The 25,479-nt window shown below is 42.3% G+C and overlaps 1 protein-coding gene across 1 annotated transcript in view; it reads right to left on the reverse strand.

Moving 5' to 3' along the window:
- The window catches only part of LOC147891651 (histone-lysine N-methyltransferase ATXR6-like), a 41,357-nt gene extending 21,870 nt beyond the window's left edge, over window positions 1-19,487 (reverse strand). The window contains exons 1-3 of the mRNA XM_087388368.1: window positions 18,599-19,487; window positions 18,206-18,280; window positions 3,867-4,108 (exon numbers count right to left, since the gene is read on the reverse strand). Of these exons, the coding sequence (XP_087244494.1) occupies window positions 3,867-4,108; window positions 18,206-18,280; window positions 18,599-19,016 (735 nt within the window). The 5' untranslated portion in view covers window positions 19,017-19,487. The remainder of the gene's footprint in view (window positions 1-3,866; window positions 4,109-18,205; window positions 18,281-18,598) is intronic.
- Between the last annotated feature and the right edge of the window lie 5,992 nt (window positions 19,488-25,479).

Raw genomic sequence — 25,479 nt, forward strand, 5'->3', positions numbered from 1 at the left:
GTATGCCTTGAAAGAAGCTTATCTGACTTGGCACAATCCCTGACATCCAGTTTGTGTTCCTGAATCATGAGGACATCAATGGAGCCCCCAGTAACACCTGGATGAAGTTAGTTACGAATCAGCTGCCTACCGCAGCGGTGAGGTACACATCCAAGGACCTGAACGTTCCAACTGACAATCCTCATCGATGAGAGGAAGAGGCCGGAGGAAAAACTCTACTCAACCTGGTAGCGGAGATATCCCTCTCCTGGGAAAAGTTCCTTCTATCGAGAGGAGGGAAGTCAACTGGGGAAAGTATTCCCACACCTGCAGAGGGGGAAGCTCTATCCATGGTGCTCTAAACGAAGTGCTCCCCAAGGGTAGAGGGTACAAACTCCTCCTCTAAATCAAACTATGCCATGTCTGCCAGAACTGCAAAAGAGTTCCTAAAGGATGCTCTTGGCATAGGTGTGCGGAGGATCCCGGTGGATGAAGGAGTAAAATTAATAATCCCCTTGCCTTTGTCAAGAGGTGAAAAAGTAGGAACAAGAGGGAAGGGGGGCTGCTGCATGGATCTTGGCCAGAATAGCAGCATTAGCCTTAAGTACAGCACAAGTTTCAGCAAAGGCTTGCTCCCTAGGAGAAAGCTTCTTTCCATGAACATCTGAAGAGATAGGAGCAACCTCATCAGCACAAGGAGCTAAAATAGGTATATCTCACGCTTGTAAGGGAGGGTCCATGGCGCCATCAGTAGCCTCCAAAAGTGGAGCTAGCTCAACAACTCTGACTAGCACCCAATGGGAGATGACTGGAACAAGACGTGCTGAAGGTCCTGTGTGCGCTATCGAAGGTCCAAGATGAGGGGTTGTAGCCGATGGTCTTGGACGAGAGGTGGAAGGTCTAGCAGTGCGAGAAGTGGTAGGATGTGAGATAGAACATGAAGTAGGTCCAGCTGAGGTGGTGCTGGGAGGCGCAACACCCGTGGACCTTTTAGGCCTTTTTCTTTTTTTCCTCCTTGGGCAATCTCTGGAAAAGTGCCTAGGGGTCCTGCAAATCCTACACTTATCCTGTCTCCTAGCGATCTCAACTCTCTACCTGAAGGAGCCATCTAGACGCTGGAGCATGATGTGGTCATCAGTAAGGTTAGGGTCAATGACGACGATCCTAACACGTGGCACCCCGTCCGATTAGACTACCTCTGTTGCCGAAGAAGGCATTCCAGGAAGGGGGGGATCTCGGTGACCATCCCGAAAGCGGCTCCAATGGAAGATAAGAGTCGATGGTACACCTGGGGGAGGCCGGGAATCCGAGGAAGAGTGAGAATGTCTGGCCATCCTCCTCGACAAGGTCAAAGCCCAATGAGAAAGGTGTCAAGAAGATCCTCCCGGAGCTCACTGCCAAAGGACTAGCTTGAAGCATTGTACAAACTGCATCCGGGGAATAAAAAACAACCTGAAAGAAACCTCGACCAAGCAGACAAACATTTGTGAGGTGTGTTGTGAGGTCTCTAGGTAGAGTGGTGAGCATGCAATCCCTATAATCTAGAAGGGTAGGACCCATGGATGCAAGCAAAGAGCAATGTTGAGCTCTCCTGCTCTGTATCTTTTTTGAGCTGCTCTGCAACTCGTCTTTTGAGAATGTGATGATTTTCAGCTTTAGTGTTTTATTTGTTGACTCATGCTAGGAGATAACCCAGCACCAAGTGAAACACACTTTTGTAATCAACATTAGTCATAGTAGTAATGGGGAAAACAATCATATGGGTAGTTATAACCATTTCAACTGTTAGAATCAATTACAAAACATATTCATGGTAATATGATGATAGTTAGATTGTAGTGTAACAGCCTTCTTGTGAGAACATGCGTGCCTCAAGATCCATGGAGCGCTCTAAGGTGGATGGAACCTATGTGAAGACATGATGAAAAGAATGCTCAAGACATGTACCTCAAGTCAATTCTCCTCTTTCAACAAATATATAGAGAGTGCCGTTAGAATAGTCAACACTTGTGGGATCCTCTGATCCACATCTTTCCTTGTGGATATCCTCAATCCACATCTCCACATCATGTAGTCCACATCCTAGGGTGGCTACTTTAATTCTTTCCTATACCATACCTTTGCCTTTAATCTATGTGCACATGGCACCATATCTCAACACTTTCCCTTGGTGCATGATCCATTGGCTACCGCAAGGTGGTCAGATGTGAGTTTACGAATCCATCACCTCCCCTTAGTGCATACATTACTACTTAAGGTGGCCAAGTGTGGCTTTTGCATGTCAATATCTCCCCTGAATGCTTTCATAGCTACTCTCAGGTGGTCAGGTTTGATTTACAAACAAGTGGGCTAAAGGTGACAAGGTTGTTGCTTCTCAATGCTTGATGTCGATGGCATTCGCTTCTTTGCCTACATGTAGAGCTCACACATAGAAGTTGCATGTAGGAGTTGCATGTAGAACTCGCATATTGCATATTTCATGTAGGAGTTGCATGTAGAACTTGCATGTAGGAGTTGCAAGTAGAACATTCATGTTGGAATTGCATGTAGGACTTACATGTAGAAGTTGCATGTAGAACTCGCGTGTAGGAATCGTAAGGTGGCCGGTGGAAGCGAACGAGGATTGGTTGAAGGCAGAGCCATCATCAATCAGAGTGGAAAGGCCGATTCAAACACTGTTGGGCACTGCCCGACAAGCTGCTTAGGAAGAAGGTGAAGAGGGTCTGAATTGAGGGTGAAGGTAGAGGGAGGGTGAGGATGAATGGAGGCCAAGGTGAGGATGCAGTGAGGAGGGGAGGGGAGAGGCAAGCTGAAGGGGGGGAGAAGAAGTGAGGGAGGCGGGGGTTGGGGGGGTGCGGGGGAAGGGGAGCTGCAGGGGCGAGGGGAGGAGGCGGGGGAGGGGGACGGGGGTAGAGAGCGGTGGAGGGGGGGCTGAGGAGAGGGGGTAGAGGATGGGGGAGAGGGCGGGGATAGAGGGGGTAGAGAGCGGGGTAGGGGCTGAGAAGTGGGGGAGGGGGCGGGGGTAGAGGTCGGGGGAGAGGAGCTGGATGGCGGGGGAAGAGGGCGGGGGAGAGGGGCTGAAAAGCAGGGGTAGGGGGCGGGGGTAGAGGGTGGGGGAGAGGGGGGGAGAGGGGCTGAGGAAGGAGGAAGAGGAGAGGCGGGGAGGGGGCTGAGAGGAGGTAGGAGAGGGGCGGGGAGGGAGGCAGGAGGAGGCTGAGAGGGGGGCAGCAAGGTAGTCGGGGAGGAGCAGCAGCAAGAGAAAAACAATCTTCACACTGACTTTTCTAGGAGGGCCTCTACGATAAAAGAGGGAGACTACTCAAGTTCATCCCTTGCACACATTGGCTAGTATCTGGACAGACATATCTGGACAGACACCGTACATACTTTGATGGCCATATGGACGAGTATGCAGGGAGACTCCCGTGCAGCCTCAACTAGGAGGGCTTCTTTCTTCAGGGAATGGAAGGATTCTCCTTTCTTCTCTGAGACTACTATAGGGTTGAGGTGGCACTTTCAGCCTCAGCCTTGGTTGTTTTCCACCTCACTCTGAGGGGGTATTATTTATCCTCATGATTTCATGATGTATTCCGCTTTGAGCTTGCTCTCGCAGGTTTTTTCTCTTACTTAATAGAAGTCTCTTTCTTGAAAAAATAAAATAAAAGAGGGAGACACATGTTCTTTCCAATTTTATGAACCGCATACAATACATGCATTCCACCGTCAGGCTGGTAGAGTGAGGGAGACAAGGAAGAATAACCAAAAATGTATATTTATTCACACTTCGCTTGAAAGTAATATAGTCTAGGCGTTCAAACAAGCACAAGAATGCAATGTAGCCAAATACTGGACAGACATAAGGACGGACGTAGAAAGAGAAAAGAGACCTGCATGCCTCCCCTTTCAAATGCAGCTTGGTTTGCTGATTCAGGTGCAAGTCCAGGGAAATAAGTCAGATTATCACTGAACTCCACATTTGAACTAGTTAGAGCAGTAGCGAGGGAAGCCATTTGCAGTAATCTGCGAGCTGGATCTTTGGAAGGCATGTGGGCAAGCAGCCTTCTCTTTCTTTTATAAATACACAAACTGTGTCTTCTTCGCCTTCTCCCATCTGATATTAATTCCACATCTGTCCACAGAATGCAAGAAGGGCAACAAATGTCAAGAAGTTTTGTTTTCAGGTCCAGCAAGACCTAAACAGCAAAAAGTCATAGCACTGCATAATCAATAATAAAATAAGAAAAAACCTTCACAAACTCCTCACAAATAGTCGGAATGTTCAATTAGAATAAAATTTATATAAATAAGTGTTTCTATATGCACTTTAGGCGTTTTTACACACGACCTAAATTTAGCATGAAACCTACACCGGCCCATTTGACCAGGCATCATTGACCAGAATAGAGGGACAATACTGCCAAGCCTTACTTTCAGCATGTCAAGATAAAATCTGCCAAAGTTGTGCTTATGTGGAATTGCAATTTCTACTTAAATTACTCATTAAACTTAGAATCTCAAATTGCCATTACTTAGAATTATAGTCACACACACACCATTCAAAGTTCCTTCCACACAAGAGATGGGGCAGAGTGAGGGAAAGAAAGGGCTCTGGTGTGAATGAGGTACACCCCCTACCTGGGCTGATCCCAAGTACATTTCTTTATTATGAAGATGCAACACTTTGATTATAATAGAAGCAGAAACCTAGAAGTCTAAAAAAAGGAAAGGAAATAATAATAATAATAATTTAAAAAAATTATATATATATATATTCATTCTGATGTATTACAATGATCTCCTCACTGTAAGAAAATGAGAGATGAGAATCCAAAGTGACGTTAAACTATAGAAAGTAATCACCAGCAGCTTTTGGAGATATCGGGTGAAGAAAGGCCCAAAATCCCTCTAAGTAGAGCCCAATCTCAGCAAAGTATCAGAGCTGAATTCCTTAGAATCACTAAATATTGCATTTGCAGCCCATCCTTCCAGACCTCATGCATGATACACATATGGGCTTTGTTCATGGCTGAACGCATCTTTGATAATATATTCTCATTTTGGGAGGCTTCACATTGGGCTGTGCAAAGTGGGCAAAGGCTTGCCATTCTACTCTTGGATTTAAAGAAAGCTTATGACACAGTAGATTGGGGTTTTTCAGAGGGTACTCTTCTACGTTTTGGATTCTCGGATGCTTGGATTAGAGGGGTTTCCTAATTGTATAGGTCATCCACATCCAGGTGCTTATTGGAGGAGAAAGGGAAGAGAGAGCAGTCCACCAGGGATGCCCTCTTGCCCCTTTCCTGTATTTATTTGTGGTTGAAGCACTGGTATATTTTGAGATCTCAGGTAGATGTATCTAAGACGAGAGGTCGAGCTCATGGATAGTGAGCTGACTGATGATATTGCTATTCTTTGGATGCCAATCCAAAAAAGCTTACTTGTTTCTGGGAAACCTCATTTATTTTGTTTGGCAGTAGGTGCATATATCAATTGGAATAAATCCAATGGCTTTTGGATTTGTGACTAGGACACTCTAGGTTGGGGGGCTGACTTTGCTTCACTTGAATCCAGAGGGGTGTTTTATCAGATATTTGGGCTGCCAAGTTGGTATGGGCATCTCTCCTTCATAGCAATTTGCACCAGTGTTGGAGAGTACCAAAAGGAAACTCCTTTTTTGGAGCTCAGCCAACCTTGACCTTGCTTCCAAGGTGGTGGTGGCTAACCAAGTACTGCTCGCCAACAACATGCTTTCTTTGTTCTTGTTGGTGCCATTCTCAGGACTGCATCACTTAGCTCAAAAAACTGATAAATAGTTTTGTTTGGAGCTGTCTAGATGGTTCAACAGACACCAGAGCTTGGGTGGCTTGGGAGATTCGATCCTAGCCACGTGGGAGGCCCCAATATAATAGATCCAGACTTGCATAGCAAAGATTTATTATGCAAGATTGTGGTTAGAGGACTCTTGCTAGGACGGGAACCTTGGAAGCATTTTTCTTAGTGGTTGCTATCTTGAAAGCTTGGGCCAGTTTCAAGAGTACTCTTTGGAGAGTTTCCCCTTTCTCTCTGGAAGGGATTGATAGATAGCCTATCATGTGGAATGATAGTATGCTAGATGAGCATGGCATACCACTTGGTACTTCACACTCTATGTAGTGGTCTAGCTAACGAGGTCCTGCTTCCTTTGTGGGTTCTTGGAAGGTCTTCAACAAGATTCCATATGACTGCAAACTCCAATTAGCAGGGAGAATCCAATAGATTGATGCAATCATACCCTTGGGTTGGGTTCTTCCGGGTGACAGGTCTCTTTTTATGTTTACATGACTAGGAAACTTTACGAGATCAATGATCCCACTTCAGGTCATAAGAATTCAAGGATCAGATAGGGATGCCTTCGTCTTCGATGTCCATTCTAGGGCAAGCTGTCCATGTCTATGGAAGATATACTCATGCATTTTCCATTTCAGCCTATAAGAGTAGTGTTTCATGGCTTCAAGATAGTATCTATACCCTAACCCAAATCACATTCCCTTGGGTTCATGGAGGTTGTAGCTCTATGGAGGTGATCCCTATAAAGTATTGGTAGTGGGATCGTGGGAAGGATTGATGCAAGGCACCAAGAAAAGAGGATCCCCTTCTTTTGATGCACGGTTAGTAATGCCAAAGAGTTATAGCGCTTGAGAAGCTGGAGGCCCACCAATTGGGAGAATTTTCAGATTTCTCATGAGTTGCAGAAATCCTTTTGGAAGAGACTTTGGAAATAAAAAGATTAAATCTTTTGTTTTGGCTTTCTATTCATGGAGGGATTGCAGTGAACCAATGGGGTCCATGTTCGAGGCAGATTCCACGTGTATTCTTTGCCTTTCTGTTGAGGAGTCTATTCGACATTGCTTATGGTACTGTAGTCAGATGAGGATCATTTGGAAGAGGATTGCTTGGTTATTTAGCACCTTTATGCGCTCTCCTTTTTTCATGACTTGGGGCTCAGTAGCTTGCTCTCTCTTTTCAGGCCTTAGGTGTTTTATGAGAGACATGACTCTTCTTGCGCTCTTTCAGTTCAATGACATTTCGTTGAGTCATGCTCTCTAAATAATGTTCCTGGCTCTTAATATAGACTTGCAGATGCCTTTATGTATGCTTCATGGGAGATTTTGGTGAGCATATCAATGTGGCATATTTGGAGATCCAAATGCCTAGACGATTTGGGTGGTTCCCAAGTCCACCCTGCACACACATTGGCACACTATTTAGACACATATGGTACACATCTTGGTGACCATTTGGAGTCCCCCACAAGGTTTAGGTGGCATTTCTAGCATCAACCCTAGATTTTCTCGAGATCTATTATAGGAGTTTGATTTTGTATTTATTTTCTCATGCCTCGCATGATGTACTTTTCCCTTGATCTTTGCTCTTAGAGTTTCTTTCATATTTGATAGAAGTCTTTTTCTTTGCAAAGAAAAAAGAATCACTATATTGGCACGAACATGTCTCTTAAGCTCCCATGGCTTGTCCATGGCCTAAAAAGTAGGAAAACACTAAGCTGAAGCAGAATGTGAGGGAGATTGCAGCAAATTGTCAAATTAGAAGAACTAGGAACAGATTTAGAGCTGAATTTGCATGTAGAATAGACTCCACAATGTTAGAATTAGGCCACAAGTGAAGGGAATCCAATCGCAATTGACCACAGAGGTAGTCTTGTTGGAGCAGATTGATTTCCAATGCCCTCTTTGTTATAGAAACTTGGTTTGCAAGTTTGGCCAGGTTCAAAACAATCCCAAACTACTCCTACTAGGTAGGGGCCTCTTGGATGAGAATACAGGGTTTGGGAAGTAAGGGCGCAGCAAGGGATGCAAGAGATACAAGAGAGCGGCAAATCTCCCAAAGTATCCACTGAGGCATATGCAACTCTGTAAGAGTGTGGCACATCATCCACAGAGCATGACTCAACTAAATGTCGCCGAACCAAAAGAGCCGAAGAAGAGTCGTGCCTCTCATACAAGACTTGAGGCCTTGAAAGAGAGAGCTAAGCCACCAAGCACTAGGTCGAGAAGAAGAGGGAAGGTACAAAAGTACTCGAATCCCTTTAAAATAATCCTTGCCTGTCTACAATCCCATAGGCAATGTTGAATGGACTACTTAGTAGAAAGGAAACAGGGACAAGTAGGTGCTGCCTTGAACCTAGACCTCCAATGATTCACTGCAATTTCTCCATCAATAGAAAGCCAAATGAAAAGAGTGATTTTTCGATTCCTATGGGATTTCCAGAGTCTCTTCCAAAAGGATTTCTGCAAGTCATCAGAAACCTGAAAAGTCTCCCTATGAGGTGGGCTTCCAACCCTAAAGGCTGAGCTGTAACTTTCTAGCATTACTAACCATGTACCGAAAGAAGAAGAGGCTCTTCTCTCGAATCCGTGCATCAATCCACTTCCACACCCTAGGGGTCCCATGGCAAGCACTTTATGTCTTAGTTGCAGGAAATGTCCAAAAAATTTAGGAAACCCCGTTTCCTAACGTTTCCAAAATTGCGGCATTTCCGAAACTTGGAAACGTTTCGGAAACGCCTAATCTACAAGTGTGCCAGAAGAAAGCCAACAAGGGTAGGTATTGACAAGAGATGATGGCAGGCTCTTGCATTATCATGGTGGGTGCATAGCGAGGGCTTTAGAAGTAACACAAGACTCGGGGTAGACGATCTACATGGGTCATGACTAATTCGTCAATGCACTATACGAATCGCATCTTCAAGAATCATCTGCTCCATGCCCTCCAAGAATCGAATTGCTCGCCTTGCGCACACGTCTAGCTTATATGGTGCATGTTTTGTTTGATTGCTAGTTTCTGTATGTGAGCAAAAATATACTTTATTCAACCTACCCCTGCCGTTTCCTATTAACTCAAATTGGCATTTCAAAAACGTTTCACGTTTCCTGCATCGAAACGTTTCGTGCAACACAGCTTTATGTGGATACATCAATAGAGCCAAATCCTTCATGGACCCAGGGGAATGTGATCTAGATTAGAATCTAGATTCCATCATGAAGTCAAAAAACACTACTCCATTGCCCTCAACTGAAAAGCTTCCTAATGCAACTGCAAAACTTGAGGATATTCTAAAAAGAAGCCCTCATCTACCCACTTGGCATCGAGTGCCGAATAGTTCTTAAACTTGACAAGATATTTGCAGATGACCTTGCCTTTGGGCCCTTTCTTTTTTGTGTGGATACAATTTGTTCTCTGGTTGGAGGATATCCTCCATCTCTTCCACCTTTGGTGGCTCTTCTTGTACTGGTTCTATGGGCTCTGGTCCTTGGTACTTCTTGAGAAGACTCACATGAAAAGCACTGTGAATCTTCCAAGTCTCAGGTAATTCTAGTCGATACGCGACTTCATTTATGGGCTCAGTAACCTGGAAAGGCCCATAATATCTAGGAGACAGCTTTGGGTATACTTTTTCCTTCCCTTTCATCTTTCTTAAACGTGTTTTTTCAAACTTGAGTAACACCCAGTCTCCTTCTTGAAGATTTATATCTCTCCAATGCTTACCTGCAGCCTTCTTTTGCTTTTGTTGAGATCTTTCAATTGCTATCTGAACTTGGGAAAAGATTGTGTCCAAGTCTCGAGCATACTAATCAGCTGCAAATATCTCGTCCTTTGTTCTCAAGATAGGTGGCAAAATCACATTTCCATAAATGACTTTGAATGGAGCTTTTCTTGTGGACCTGTGTATAGTATTGTTGTATGCAAATTCCACAAGAGGAAGATACCTTTTCCATTCGGCTTTCTGTTTGGAAACATAACACTTTAGAAGATTTGATACCGTAGAATTGGCATTTTCACTTTGTCCATCCGTCCGAGGGTGAAAAGAAGATGAGAAATCCAACTTCGTACCCATGTTATCAAACAATGCTCGCCATAATTAACTAGTCATCTGGGGTCTCGATCGTTGACAATCGACTTAGGCGTCCCATGATGCTTGAAGATCTGTGCTAGAAACAATCTTGCCATGTGGTTTGCCTTAATGGTTTTTCTTACTAGAATGAAGTGGTCCTGCTTACTGAAGCTATCAATTATGGTCCATATCCCACATTCCCATATCTGAAAAGATCAAAGATGAAGTCCATAGCAATACTCTCCCATGGTCCCAGTGGTATGGGCAATGGCATAAGAAGTCCCGGGGTCTTGTGCCGATTATACTTCACCTTTTGGCATGTGAAACATTCTGTTAAAGACTTGTGTATATCCTTCCGTATTCTTGGCCAAAGGAAATATCTTTCAATGACTTGCGTAGTAGAAGAGATACCTCGATGTCCTACATAGGGAGGGGCATGACATTCTTCCAATACTTTCGCTCTCATATCTTGAGTCACACAAAGGTGACCATCCTTCATGAGGAAACCATCTTTCAATGAGTACTAACTAGAGGATTGCCCTTGCTGAATATTGTTCATAATTTCTCCGAAATCTGGATCTTGAAGATAGAGTTCTTTCATGGCCTCTAGGTCCCTATGATGAGCTATGGTAACATTGTTCACACGAAGCCTTCTGCATCTACGACCTTGTTCCTGGCTCTTGGAGTATAAACAATCTGGAAATGAAACATGGATAAGAAATTTTCCCACTTCATCTGCTTTTCAGAGATCTTTGATTACTTCAATAAGTTAGCAAGCTTCAAGAAGGCAATGAGTTTGATTACTTCAATAAGTTAGCAAGCTTGCAAATAAACTCTCAAGGTTTGGATCACTATATGCAACACCTTCGAGACTTGCATGCTAAGTTCATAATACGGATCCGATTAACAATTCGTAACTTGTTTATAAGAGAACTTCAAAAAGACTATTAGAATGAAGTTTGGAGGAACAAGACTTCATCATTATAAGATGCAATATGGTTTGGAAAAATATATGATGATACGATTGTGGGTACTCTTTGAAAATTATAAATTTTTGAGAATATTTAATCACATGATACAGATTATGAAAATTTTCAATGTATAACCATTCCTTTTTCTTTTGAATGGCCTACTATATACACAAATCTTTTAAGAAATTATTAATTAAATAATAAAGAATGATTACATTTATGTATTTCCCAAGGAATTGCTTATGGCCCATGGGTTACCACCTGCTTGAGATGTTGACCACAAAATTTATCTTCTTCTTGGTACTCAACCTGACTTTATGAATCCTTAATGACTGAGTCAAAAAGAAAAAGACGAGATAGCAAGGCTGATTTGTGGTGGGGTTTTTGAATGATGTCTTGGTCTACAGTAGGTTAGACACGTTCAGTCTTTTCTAGGCTTTATGGTATTCTTTTGAAATCATATTCGAAATCATGCTTAGATAGCTCTCCCATTGACAAACCTTCTGAAGGGGGTGACAAAGAAGAGCAATAAGATTGTAAGTTTAATAAAGAATTAAATGATAGTTTTGAGACTTTGAAACTATCAGGTTACCACTGCACCTATGTTAGCCATTGTAAATCCTAACAAGCCGCTTGTGATTGAAACGGATGCTAGTGATTTTGCAGTAGGTTCCACTCTATTCCAAGATGAAAGACTTATTTCCTTCGAAGTAAAAAGTTGAATGATGCTCAACTGAAGTATTACCTGCAATAGAGAAACCTATATGCGATGAAATATAACTAGAAGACATGGAGACATTATCTATTGGCTTGACTTTTGAGGTTAAAATTGAACACGAAACCCTTAAGTATTTTTGTGAACAACCTAACTTGAGAGAAAGAAAGGCTAGATGAATCGATTTATGAAAGAGTTTGATTTTCAGATTAGGTAATCATAAAGGCAGTTAGAATCAAGTAGCAGAAGCCTTAAGTAGAATTGGATAAGTAAATGTGCTGAACTTTGTTGAGATAGGAATCGATTTCTGTTATTCTTTAAAATTCTAATTTTAGACAAATAGGCATTTCAGCCAGATCTAGCAAGAAGTCCAAAATGGTAGAGAGGATAAGGATTCTTAATATAGTGATAATTTTACTTCTAGAATGTGGTTAAAAATCAGTATACAATCTATAATGGATTGTTATACAGCAAAAGGAAAGGTATGTATACATGATAGGGATGACATAAGCCAAAATATTGTATATGAATGCCATGATAGCCCTAGTGTAGGTCAACCTAGTATACAAAGACCTATGATTCGGTCAAGCAAAACTTTTATTGGATGAAAATGAAAGTATATGTCTACGATTATGTGAGTAACAATGCCAAATTGATAAGATGGAACGCTTTAATATTAGAGGTATATTGCATCCTCTACAAATTCTCAATGCTAAATGTGGAAGTATATCTATGGATTTTGTCAAGTTGTGTGATTTATATCTACAAGGACAAACATAAAGGCAGCAAAATCGGTGCTAAGCATTTGGCTACAAGATTTAGTCCATCTACACTTATGTATGGATACCAGCCTAGATCGCCAATTGCCTTACGCCTTAAGAAGAACAAGTACAGATAGCTAAAGATTCTTATAGTAACTATGGATTAGACCACCAAACATGACAGAAAATTCATCTTATCTTTTTACAGCATTGTGTTTCTAGAGTATAGAGCTTATCTTTACTTGTTTGATGCAAGACTCCATCTATTTGCATGAATCCACTTGTACCTTTCTCTATCAACCTTTGAAATTTGATAGTGGATGATCCAGGTTTTGTTATCAAATGAAATTTATCCTATAAAACTACACATAAAAACTGCATTTCGTGCAAGAGTTCAAATAACTTGTGCTATTGTTTTCTTCTATAAAGAGTGCCTTCATCAAGGAAAAAGGAATTGCATCCATCTCTCTCTCTCTCTCTCTCTCTCTCTCTCCCCCAACAAATAGACCCTCTCCACTTTGTTCCAATATTCCCTAGCCAATTCTAAATCCCAAGCATATGTGTCAAGAACCTCACTTTGTAGTTCTTTTCATTTCCCTCAAGATTAAAGAGTGCTTTCATTCCTCCTGAAACTCCTCCTACACATGCGATCCATTTGTAGTTATCTAGACTCAAATATTTGTATGATTGAACCATCTCCAAATCTTCCCCCTAAAATGCGAATGCAGCTTGTTTGTGCCATGCCCAAGTGATCATGGTGTAGACTTGGCAATGTCTAGTTGCATGTGAAAGGATTGCCAAGGCATGTGTCTCTATGAGCTAGTTTCTTGCAAATTAACCTCTATCATGGACATGCAACACGAGAAGGGTGTAACATACAATTCCTCCGCCTCATTGTGTCGCATCAGCTACTCATCTATTTGGTCAATAAACAAACCAAATAAGTCGAGAGAGGGGGCATAATTGTCTAACGCCATGTCTAGTGGCTTTTCATTGAATTTGAGTCATCTATTGGTGGGCTTTTGAGTAGACTAGCCACTACTCTCTTATATAACCTAAAGGTAGCTTCCCTTATGTCGTCTTGCTATTTGTGGTACCACTTCTTCATAGATACTATAGTGAATATCTTCTCGAAGTCTAGGAAACAACAATTGAGTGATGTTTATACCCAATCTTTGCTATCTCCTACTTCGAATATGCAAACTATATTGTTAGTTTACCACTCCCTTAGGAAACGTCCACCTATTCTCTCATTTATTATTATTGTGACAGTTTCTTTTGTTTGCTGCCCTCCCCATTTCAATGTCTTTGCCGGGAGACTTTGTGGATTCAATGCTGTCCCATTAGCTAAGTTCCTCGCCCCGCTCTCAGTGTCATCTACCGATCTACCGTTATGATTTTCATATGTCACTCTGATGGGACATGTTTGTTTTCCCTTGTTAGCCCTTCATAAATGCTACCATGTCCTCCATCTTGCTTCCCCTATGTAAGATTTCTTTCAATGGAGATTTCTTTTTAAAAAAATGGTCTCTCTTGAGCTGTTTATACCTTTTCATCTGCTTTGGATCTCTTCCTTTTCTTAACCGTTATGTCGCATGTCTTTTCATTTGCTGGTTTCCACCACTGTCCTCTAAAACAAGTTACAGTTGTTGCTAATAATAGATTTGCTAGCTGACTATTCATCTCCATGCACTTGCCTTCCCAGTCACATATGCTCCAAGCTTGTCCCAACTTTTGTTTACACGTGGGATGGATGGGGGTGCTTTGTATTTATTAGCTATCTACTCCCATGTTACACGATTTATTGAGGCAGAGACATCATGTACAAATGTTTTGGCATGAATGAACCCTTTTACATCAAGGGCTGCATGTGCATAGTAAACAACAATAGGTTCCTTTGGAGTCATGCATGTGTAGACCATTATGTTGCTTGCAAAGAGGAAGAGCACTTTTGCATATCTATAGGCTGAAGCATCCAGCAAAAGGAGTAAGTGCTTTCCTGTTGACATTCTATGCCATCCGTTTGCCTCTTCATGATCAAGATTCATTTCTTCCATTCAAAGGGGAATTTTACTTTCCACAAGAGGTATTCTCGTAGTTTAACGAAACGCAAAAAGGTTAGAGATATTCTTGTTGTTTTTGTGGATGGGGGTTGGGAGCAAGCTGCAAAGGATTTTTTTTTTTTTGGGCCATTCTTCACACTTGTATATTTTTGTCCTACCCTCTTTGACATAATATGCAATGCCTCCATGTTCCAAATTGAGAACTTTGTGAAACTATGCATATCTAGGGTCTTTTTGTTGGGCAAATCGAGATCAACTAGAATGCTTCGTAGACGAGGAAGAAAGAAGAGGCACACGTACAATAATTTGTAGATAGAGAGCATGATAGAGAAGAGGACTAGCTTAGGGAGAGAGCAAGCTTCATCTATAAAACTTAAGCATAAAGGGAAATATTGCATAGAGAGCTGGAAAAGAGGAGAAAGCTAGGGAGAAGACGAGTGGTATGCACATGAAGCCGTAACTACTATATCTAGACTGTAACTACTATATCTAGATGCTCAAGAAACATATCATATCTGGCTCTAATAGCAAATGTTGCGGAAATATTGATAGCTCCCATATACTTTCTATGCTTCTTTAAAGAGTCTTGATAATTGTCACTTACACTTATCATTCCACTATACTATATTACATAGCCTAGTCTGGTTGATTAGAAGGAAAGTATGCACTTGCTTGTCCCAATAATGCCTCTAATCTAACGCACCGAAGTGGAAGAGAATACACTTAGGGTGAGAGAGGGCTTATCTATAGAACTTCAGCGACGAAGACATGCGACTCTCATGGTGGCCAGGAGATTGTACCCACAAAGAAGTTATTTTTCATTAGACTAGATTGTCTTCAGTAACCATGATAGTAGGCCACTTGGTTGGCACCTCATGTGGATGACATAACTTCAATCCTTGTCAAATCATATACAATCTTAGCAACACACTAGTTACATACAATTACTCACTACAGTTCACTCAATCGTGGATTACAAACCATGAGTTTGGATGACTAAATGCCTTCACTTAATACTCTTCCTATGTTTCTAGAGGCAACATCAATTTCTACAAGCATCCTCCTACTACAAAAACGTTATCCAAAGACTAACCTTCTACATTTCTTTTCCTCGAGTCCCTATGGCCAGGTCCCTCGTGTACATCTATTATCATTGTTGTTCAGCCTTTGATGAAGGCCACTAGAGATCCAACAATGTCTATGGGACAACCATGGTCGTGTATCAAAGATTTCAAGTTGCAACTCTACAAATCACTACAAGCATCATTAACTGGTGAGAACTGGCGTGTTAGCATTAACGATCATGCTTTCACCTCTCGGATCAGTCGTTAAACCCCCAATGCGGGACCTCTGGGCTTCATGTTGCCTTTATCTTGAGGGCATGAGCTTCTTTGAAAAACTTCCTGCCTATCATGTGTCCTTGATACATGGAAATGGGCATGTCTAAGCTCATTTCTTATGGAATGCAATTGTCATTGCCTAAATCATCATTGCTAGTTTCCCCCATGGCGTCATTAATACCGCTACTAATTGGACTAGTCAATGAAGCATGAAGCCTCATATCAAACTACAAGCATAGACCCTTACATAATCATTGCACAGTGTGGCCATTACTTCATCCGAGTTAAGATGTTCCACTACCCCTATGCTTTGTGAAGGACAATCCTATCACATGTAAATCTCATGTATGTACTTCTTAATGAACTTCCAAACTGAGAGAAATTGGCCTTTCCAGTCCAATGAGTTTCCAAACATCAATTGGCATAGCCCAATAAGCTTAAAGACCTCTATTTATCTTTGAGCTTTCTGCCCATCTATGACTTACTAACGGAGCTGGTTCCCTTTTCCAAATGTTCAAAATTCCTCAAATAAGTTGAAAAGATCTTCTTGTAACAATGCATTAAGTTATATGGCTTATAAAGCTCCCCACTCACACTATGTAAATTGATGCTTTGACGTTGGCCTTAGGTCTAAAATCCATGCATTAAGAATGGTTGAGTCTCCAATAAATGCATGCCAAAATGATCATAAACCCTCTTGAATTGGCTATCAAACCCCTTAACATTCCTTTACAAAAAAATTCATGATACTTTTGAAACAAATCACTCTCAAGGCTAATTACCATGTCTGGCTTCAATCGTTGTGTCATCCTTAAAACAAAATGTGGAGCTTCTTCATGCAAGTTTCAATCCTTGTGCCATTTTCAAAGATGCATAACTCCAATCCATGTGCCATCATCAAATCTTTATATTATGCAACGCTAGTGGTTGTGCAACATAACGTGGGCATATTTATGTATGCATTAGATGATAATCTCTATGTATGAAGGTTCATCCAATTACTTATCAACAAAGGAAGCCCCCATGTCGTGCTTCATTACTACTTAGCGCCAACATCCCAAACTTAGCTACCTTCGGTGCTAAATGCATATCTCCCACGATCTAGCTTGTAATTTCATGGAAGGATTTTCATTGAAGATGGAGTCTAAGCCCAACATTGGCTCCCTCACGAGGTACCTCTTATACAAGAACAAGTGGAACTTGCCTTATGCTAGCTACTTGTTTTGTTAGGTGAAACAAACTAGATAAATCATTGCACTAACATGACCACAAGGACAAGTTTCAATGTGGTGGAATTGTGTAGCCGATGATTGAAATCTTGATGCATGTAATTTTGAGCAGGTCTACCTTGGACAAGGGAGAGACAAAAAATGGGTGCATATAGGAGTGATGCCACTCCATGGAACGTGTGCTAGTATCGATGCTTTGTTGATATGCAAGAATGTTTTGAGAAAGCTTTCTTTTATGCCCTAGATAGTGGCAGCCATGTAACAAAGTGAGCTTTAATTGAAAACGGTGAATTATTTTGTCTTCAATCTTCTTGTCAGGTGTCCAAATCTTCCATAGCTCACATTCACCGTTGTTTCTACCCATGTGCTTTGCTTGATTTGTGTGCTTGTGAATGGGCATGCTTGATTTTTGTTTTTATTTATTCGATAAAGATTTGTATCGAGTTTCGGTTTCCAATGGTGATGCAAACAATGGCGTTCCCTTTGGCCCTTGGCTTTGTTTTCCTCCTAGCAAGGGTACAATACTCCAACACCTGCACATCAAATCATTCTTACCTATGCAACCACACACCTGTGCAGCCTTAGCCACAAGATTAATACCACATCTTGAGGGCGAGCTACAACTCTGATTTTAGATTGCACTGATTTCTGAACAAAAGTTGTGGTAAGGACACAATCACACCCCAGTGCAAGACCCACAACAGCTTGCACACAGTTGTAGCACTTCACGGCCTTTTTAAACCCGCTTGAAAAGAGGCATCACTGCAGCCTACACTAGGGATCTAACAAGGAGAGAATGTGATGATTTCGAAGGCAGGTAAACTCTTTTCGGTGTTGATCTATGGTGTTCTGGATTGCACCACCTAGATTCTTGAAAATTGAAAGAAAATCCGCTACATTATTCATCTTAACTTTTCGTGGTTCAAGTGAATCAAGCAGCACCAGATTTTGGACATCCATTGTCTTCCATCGACGTGCGTAAATTTTTTAAGTGAATACATTTAATGAAGATGAAAAAATTAGAAACGATATGAGATGGGATTGCTGCGTGTGAACCTAATTCTGATTCCATCAGCAAAGCCCAAGATCTGTACAGGTTTTTGTCGTACTGGCTTTGTTTTCGTGTTTTTGTCATGTTCTTTCAAAAGTGAGTGCTTTGAATTGACTCTTCCATATTATGACTCATGAGGGTTTATGTGATGCAAGGTTTGAACTGAGGCATAAGTCAAAATGAAAACAAATCCAGCGAAGTGTTTACCGGTTCTTGAGCTGCTTGCAAGTGGCTTTTGGATGTGGAAAAAGTCGACTATTTTCGTCTGAACAAGTGGAAAATCTGCATTTCTCAATGTCAAGCAGCAAGAAATAAAGTGTCACGTCAGAGCCACTTCCCCCTCCCCAAATATACAAACTTCCAATATTTTTTATAATTTTCAGCTACTTAACAAATTATCCCTTAAACACCCATTGCCATTAAAGCTTAGTGCATACTGTATGCTTAGAAAATGCGAGGAGGTTCATACTTGCCTATTTCTGACGTGAATCTCTCTCTCTCTCTCTCTCTCTCTCTCTCTCTCTCTCTCTCTCTCACAGAATTAAACTAAAACGCATCACATAGCAGACTTTATAGCAACAATAGGGTAGAAAGAAGGACCTGCTACTCTATCCTTTTTTGAACAATGTGGGCAGAACCATTTGCCCCGGGGAACCTTGATAAGCATGGGACACAGGCAGTACATGTGAAATCCCTTGTCACAACCATCGCAAATGAGCATTTCCTGCTCTCCGTCACCTTGACTGCAAATGTTGCAAAGTAACTCATCGTAGCGGCTTTTTGCCAGATTGGTAGTCTTCTTCTTTCCATATTCAATGCGCATGCATGGACTGTCCCTATAGATATCTACTATCAACCTCTCTTTTTTAGGACTGTCCTCTTCGTCCGACGACTCGGGTACTTCCTTTTCAGTGCTTTTGTAAGCTAGGCAACCTAAGCATCCTAGCCTGCATGCTGTTAGCCTTCTCTTTCTTCGCCTGTGTTCGTAAAAGCGTTCTTCTTTAACGGGTTCCCCCATCTGAGTCTTCAGGTAGAAATTATATGCTGTTAGAAACTTGTCCGATAAACCGCCGCCGGTAACGAAGACGTGCGCATAGAAGCCATCTTTGTGAACAATCTGAATGCCCTAGCTAGCCATATCCAAACCATTTCGATCGCTCCAGATTTTGAAGATGAAAGAGGAATTTTAGAAAGTCGTGAATCGTCAACTCCCCAAATCCTTCACAATCATTAAAAAATGTAGTTATTGGCTTTTGCGGAGTGTGGAGCAGAGGACGTAGCAATGCAGGAGGATGTAGATAGAAATCGGTAGAAGGGGGGAAGCTGATTGTAATCTTTCAGCTAAGACGAATGCTATCTGAATACTCGGTTCAGCATGCGGTCGTGACAGCTTAAAGGCACGAAAAGCGCTACCGGACACTTGCGCAAACGATATGTCCCCTATGATTCTAGTGTCCACATCAACGGGGTTCTAGGCGACAAAAGAAGGGCAACGCTAAATGCATTGTCAACAACACTGCGTGCTAGGTGAGCAAGGCTGAAGGAGCACGTGGTAGGCATGTACGAGGCGCATTCACATGCACGAAATCCATGAATCTCTGCGCTCGAAGTCCAAGACTGCGGGATCGCAATCCTATTCTAATTCGCGGACAGCTCTGGATCATCCTTAGTGGTTTTCAAGACATAAGGAGACCTCCGCGCGGTCGTGTCCTGAACCCCATTGCTCCTCCACTGGGCTCGTAGCGAGGCTCTCTGAGAGATCTCTTCCGAGGCGACGGCTCCCAATTTCGTCAGCTAACCGCTTAAGTTTGAGCTCAATTATGGGAGTGGCCTGCCCTCTTCAGTCTCGGCCACCGGAAGAAAGAGAGAATGCACCATCAACAGGCCGCAATAAATACAATCAAGTCTCCAGAGTCCACAGAGCAGACTTCGCCGAAATTCGAATCCAACAACTGGTAGCGATAGTATCGATCATCATCCAATCACAATTCCGGAGTATAGTTATCCACTCCGGATCATGGATCGTCACGGTACTCAAATCGAGACGCACCAGCAAAATGTAGGTGCGAGAACGCAGCAAATATGGGATCAGCTATGGTGAAGTTTGCAAGCAACCTCCTCGATCATCTCATCAATATCTGTCACCTTATCTTCACGTAAAACCAAGCATGCTTCAAACTCCGTCCTTTTGTCAGTCTCCAAACGGCAGCAAAATCCAAGGATGCAAGAGGCCGGAAGACATGAAAGGACATGATGATTCGTGAAGCTTGCAAGTACCTGCATCTAGCAAGATGGACAAGCTATAAGCTGTAAGGAAGGACTTAGCTTTGAAGCAATCCTCTCTCAGGTGGGGAATTGATCCATCATTCATCATATATCTCAGAATTCCTGTCGTGCTCATCAGTATCCTTAAATCACGTGCAACCAAGCATACTTCTAAGTTCTAAAAGCTCTAGTGCTCCCTCCAACCAAAAGATTTATCAGTCACCATGCAGCAGCAGCAGCAGCAGCAAGATCCAGGTGCAAGAAAGTAGTAAACATGGGGAGGTGGATTTTGGAAGATGAATCAGATCCAAATGATGTTCCAAGCTTGGCAACTAGAAGCATCAATCCTGAGCTCATAATTAATTAGAATCCCTCAATCCCGTCACCTTGCCTTCCCACTGTCTCCTTCCTTTCACATTTCAATAGGATGATTGTCACCTTGCCTTCCCACTGTCCCAATGCCTCCTTTCTTCTTTCACATCATAGATCATTCACAGTAGTTAACCCACGTGAAAATTTGAGCAGGAGCAAGTGGCGTACTCTAAAATATTACCTTAATTACACCTTGCAAGTTGCAAGCAATCTTCATCACCATCCATCTTCATCACTTTTCCTTCACGTATAGCCATGCATGCCGACCTTCTCTCTTTCAAATCATACATCATCAACACAACCCAGAGAAATCAGGCTTTGGTGACATTTGCACCCGGATAGACAGCCATCATCAACGGTTTATGTGATGTCATATTTTCTTGACCCAAGCAATGCTTCCGACTTCTGAATATCGGATTATCGATCAAATAGCAGACCCCAACACAGCCATCATCAACGGTTTATGTGATGTCATATTTTCGTGACCCAAGCAATGCTTCCGACTTATGAATATCGGATTATCAATCAAATAGCAGACCCCAAATCGCGATGCTGCGCTGCCTGCAGCGGCAGCAAATTCCAGGTGCATGAGAGCTTCGAAAGATGTAAAGTTTGCAAGCGAATCTCCACAATCCTTATCCGGAAACCCATCATCATCGTTCACTCTTCGTCTATCCACTTATTACATGTTTCCCTTCTCCAAAGCACTCTTGTGAATTTTCTATCGGCTATAATGGCTAAGACTAGAGTAGACTTTATCTTCTCAGGTTATATACCCCCACCCGTCAAGGTCGTTGGTTGGCCAGGATTGAATCCTGACCGTCCATCTCTGACCACCTAAAACTCGGAATCCTCCACTCAAAACCTCGCCAAAACTCACCAGGAATTGCTTTGCCTTTCTGAGCATATGTCAACCTGGTTGGAGGTCTGCTTTCCCTAGTAGACCGTCTGAGTTGCTGTGGCTCTGCTTGGGGTGGCTCTAGCAATTCTTGCTCTTCTTCATCAACCTTTTTTGTAGATGACTGTGGAATCTGTGTGTCTATTTCTTATGCGTTTGAGGTCTTACAGTCTGATTCCTCATCAAAGATTACATCTTTGGAGATATCGGACCTTGCGGTTGATGGGATCATACAACTTGTATGCTTTGCTTTCTTCACTGTAGCCAACTATGATGCATTTGCGTGACTTCGCATCCAATTTCCTCATCATGTACGTGGGCATATGCTATGCAACCAAATATGCGGAGATGCCCAATGTGTGGCTTATGTCTAATGAATGCTTCATAAGGTGCCATACCCTGTATCGGTTCAGTAGGAAGCCGATTAAGCAAATAGTTTGCAGTGGCTATTGCTTCTGCCTAATACTGATTTGGAAGATGCTTCTCACTAAGCATTGCTCTAGCACTATGTCTGCTAAAGTACCATTCTTCCTTTCAACTCTTGCATTCTACTAAGGAGTATCTGCACAAGTGAATTGTCTTCGAATGCCGTGACTTCTGTAAAAATTCAGGTATGTTGAAGACATGTATTCACCTCCTCTGTCTGATCTCCTGACTTTGATCTTTCTGCTTGTTTGGTTTTCTACCATGGCTTTGAATTCTTGAAATCTGGAAAACACTTTAGATTTCTCTTTCAGAAAGTAGACCCAACAATATCTGCTATAATCGTCGATGAAAATCGAGTAAATAAGTGAACCATTGATGTTGGGGGTCTGGGCATAACCCCATACATTTGTATGTATCAAATCAAGAATACCCCATGCTTGAGAGGTGCTTCTCCTAAAGTTGGTTTACTTTTGTTTGCCGAAGCAGCATGCTTCGCAAACTTTTCCAAGAAATTGTAACTTAGGAATCTCGATTGCCATATTCTGATTCCTGAGATCTAGGAAGCTCTTGAAATTGGCATGACCATATCTCTTATGCCATTTTGCGGATAGTGGCATCTATTGCAGTTGAGCTGACATGGCATGCAAATTTGGTCCTGTAGCTAGCATTCTATACAAATGTCCTTCCTTGACACCTTTTCCTACTAGCTGAAATCTTTTGGATTTGTCTCTGATAGTGAATTCATCTCCGTCAAAGATGACTCGGTAGTTGTGTTCCGTCATTTGACCTACTAACACGAGGTTCTTGCTGAGCTTCGAAACATAGAGTACATCTTTACCAATCCTTTCATACCAGTGAAATTGTTCATAGGGATAATGCCTGTCCCTTGAACTGGATTCGGTGTATTGTCAGTTGTGTAGATGGCATTCTTTTGGCCTTCTAAATGGTTTCAACTCTGTGAACCATTCCTAATGATTTGTCATGTGAGATGATGCACCGCTATCAATGTACCAAGGATCTTGATCTACTTGGTCGACTTGATAGCTAAAATCCTCTTTCAGATTGCAATCAGTGTCTAGGTACACTATATCAGTCTTCTGCATTTTCTCGTATGCAAGCAACATATTCCCTTGTTCATTTGCAAAATGACTGTGACTAGAATGTCCACAATGATTTCCTCTGCCACAGAAATTCTCTCGATTACTGCTAGATTAACCGCCTTGGTCGTACTACTTCTTGTGGCAATCTTTTTCATAGTGTCCAAACTTATGAGAATAGTTGCACTAGATGTTTGACAAGTTAGTGGATGCATTCCCTCGTCCTTGGAATCTTCCTCGATTGGAGTGATTTTCTCTTTGCTAATGCTGATGTTGCTGAGGATGATGATGATGCTGAGACTGACTTTGCTGATGACTTTGTTGTTGCTGATCATGACCACTTCGCTGGAATGATCTACCTTTGCTTCTGTCTAAAGCTGTGAATGCCTGATCATTAGAATGACCTTTGTGTGCATGAATGGCTTGTGTCCTAAGTTCTTCACCAAGTAAGATTGACTAGAGTTCTTCCAGTGTTAGAATTTGCCGTTGAATGACAATGCTCTAGACTAGATTCTTGTATCCCTCTCCTTGTCCATTCAGGATGACTTCAACCATTTCTGTTGGATTCATGGTCTCTCTTACTCTACTGCGAGTTGATTGTTGTAGTCTTTGATTTTGAGTACGTAAGCATGACCGATTTTGTTGCTATTGCGAAAACTCTAGTTGATTTGGTTTCTCAGTCTTGACGGTGTTGAGCTATCCTAGCATGACATCTTGCACATTCTGCTTAATCAGATGATATGCATACTTATCTTTCTTATCCCATTCTGCTTGCACTCGAGCAATGGCAGGATTTGGCTAGTGTAGCTGGAGATCCCACTGCTGGTGCTGTGACAACAGGTGGAGTAGAGGTACTATTGGCTGGATCGTCCAATGGTCTAGGTGTAGATCCATCGACATACTCCCATTTGTCCTGAAGTACAAGAATGGTCTCCATTCGGTATTTCCATGTGCTGTAATTGGAGTTGTTTAGCTTAGTAGATGCCTCTAGATTGAGGCTGCTAGTCGTAGACATGGTGCAAGAAATGTACTCAAATAGTCGTGAAGATCATTGACTGAAGCAACTGCAAAACACTGACTATGGCAAGTGAAATCTAAACTGTCAGTGAAGGTAGAGCTACAATATGTATAATCCGATCTGAATTACAAGACTTGTGGCAAATGATGCCGAGAATAGCCAAGAGGCTTTACAAGGCTAAAATGTGCAGTTGCAACCGCTGCTGACTAAAGGATTGCGGGTACTTGTGCCTCTAGGAATCCGTGCTAACTCCACGATAATCCTATAGACTATTAATGCCTTAACACATGGAACTCACGGTGGAGTGTGCTGATCCACACTGATTACTACAGCCTAATAAGAAATCTAATTAGTGCAGTGCAAAGTGCATTACACTCATTTTTGGGCTACACAAAAAAGGGCAGGGGATTTACCGATAGAGCTAGTGGGTGGGTGGTTAGCGACTGGCATTTGGGAAGAGGAATAAGGGGGAATGCCAAGGTGCCATTGGCTGTAGCCTAGTGGAGCAAGCTAAGGGAATGACCACGGGCATGCAAGGAGAGAGAGAGAGAAAGAGAGAGAGAGAGAGAGAATAGCATGGCAAACATGCTCAACCTCTACTCAAAGAGAGACCATAGCATCATGGCAAAGGCACAAACGCTTAAAAAGTAGATGCATAGGCATACACTTAGCCACAGAGACCTAGAGGTTGGGGTAGAGGACTTGTGCAAGTAGAATTCTGAAATATCCATGAAACAACTTATGAAAGTACATTCGCTTGATCCACCACACCAAATAAGAAAGTACATTCACTTGATCTACAACCAAATAAGAAAGTACATTCACGTAATGATTGCATCAAGATCGATTCCAACACACCACCGCTGCCGTAAAGCAGCTATTCGCTTGTAAGCATGCCCTATTCCCTTGTATGCATGGCCTATTCTCTTGTAGATGCAACCTTTGGGCTTTTGCTGCTTTAGCGATGCCACTACCTTTGACTTAAAGAAGCACCATCGGTATAGCTTGGTCTTGCATATCCACTCCATGTCACCTCCTCGTCGATCCCACCTCCACTGACATCGCTCTGCTTATGTGTCACCTCCACATCTACTAGCCACTGCATCTAGTTCCTATGCGATGGCTCCACACTTACTGGCTCAGACCACTGTTCACGTGGTAGCTACTCACAAATTGTCGCCCCTAGTGGTAGGTTGAGGTCTTGCTACTCTTGCAACAATGCTGGATGCTCGAATTCTTGTGGCCAAAGAGAGGGGGTCTTTGGAAGTGTAAGGAAGGGAGTGTGGTGATCAACATAGTGCACCTCCATGAATTGACCAACAGCCTTCCACCAAGGGGGTCAAGGCGGCAAAGTAAGTGCAAAAGAATGCGCGGTGCACTCCAACCAGAAGCACAACCTCTGCAT

The sequence above is a fragment of the Dipteris shenzhenensis genome, chromosome 17 (assembly GCF_047967505.1).
Source record: "Dipteris shenzhenensis isolate YYH24624 ecotype China chromosome 17, Dip_SZ_1.0, whole genome shotgun sequence".
Taxonomy (NCBI): Eukaryota; Viridiplantae; Streptophyta; class Polypodiopsida; order Gleicheniales; family Dipteridaceae; genus Dipteris; species Dipteris shenzhenensis.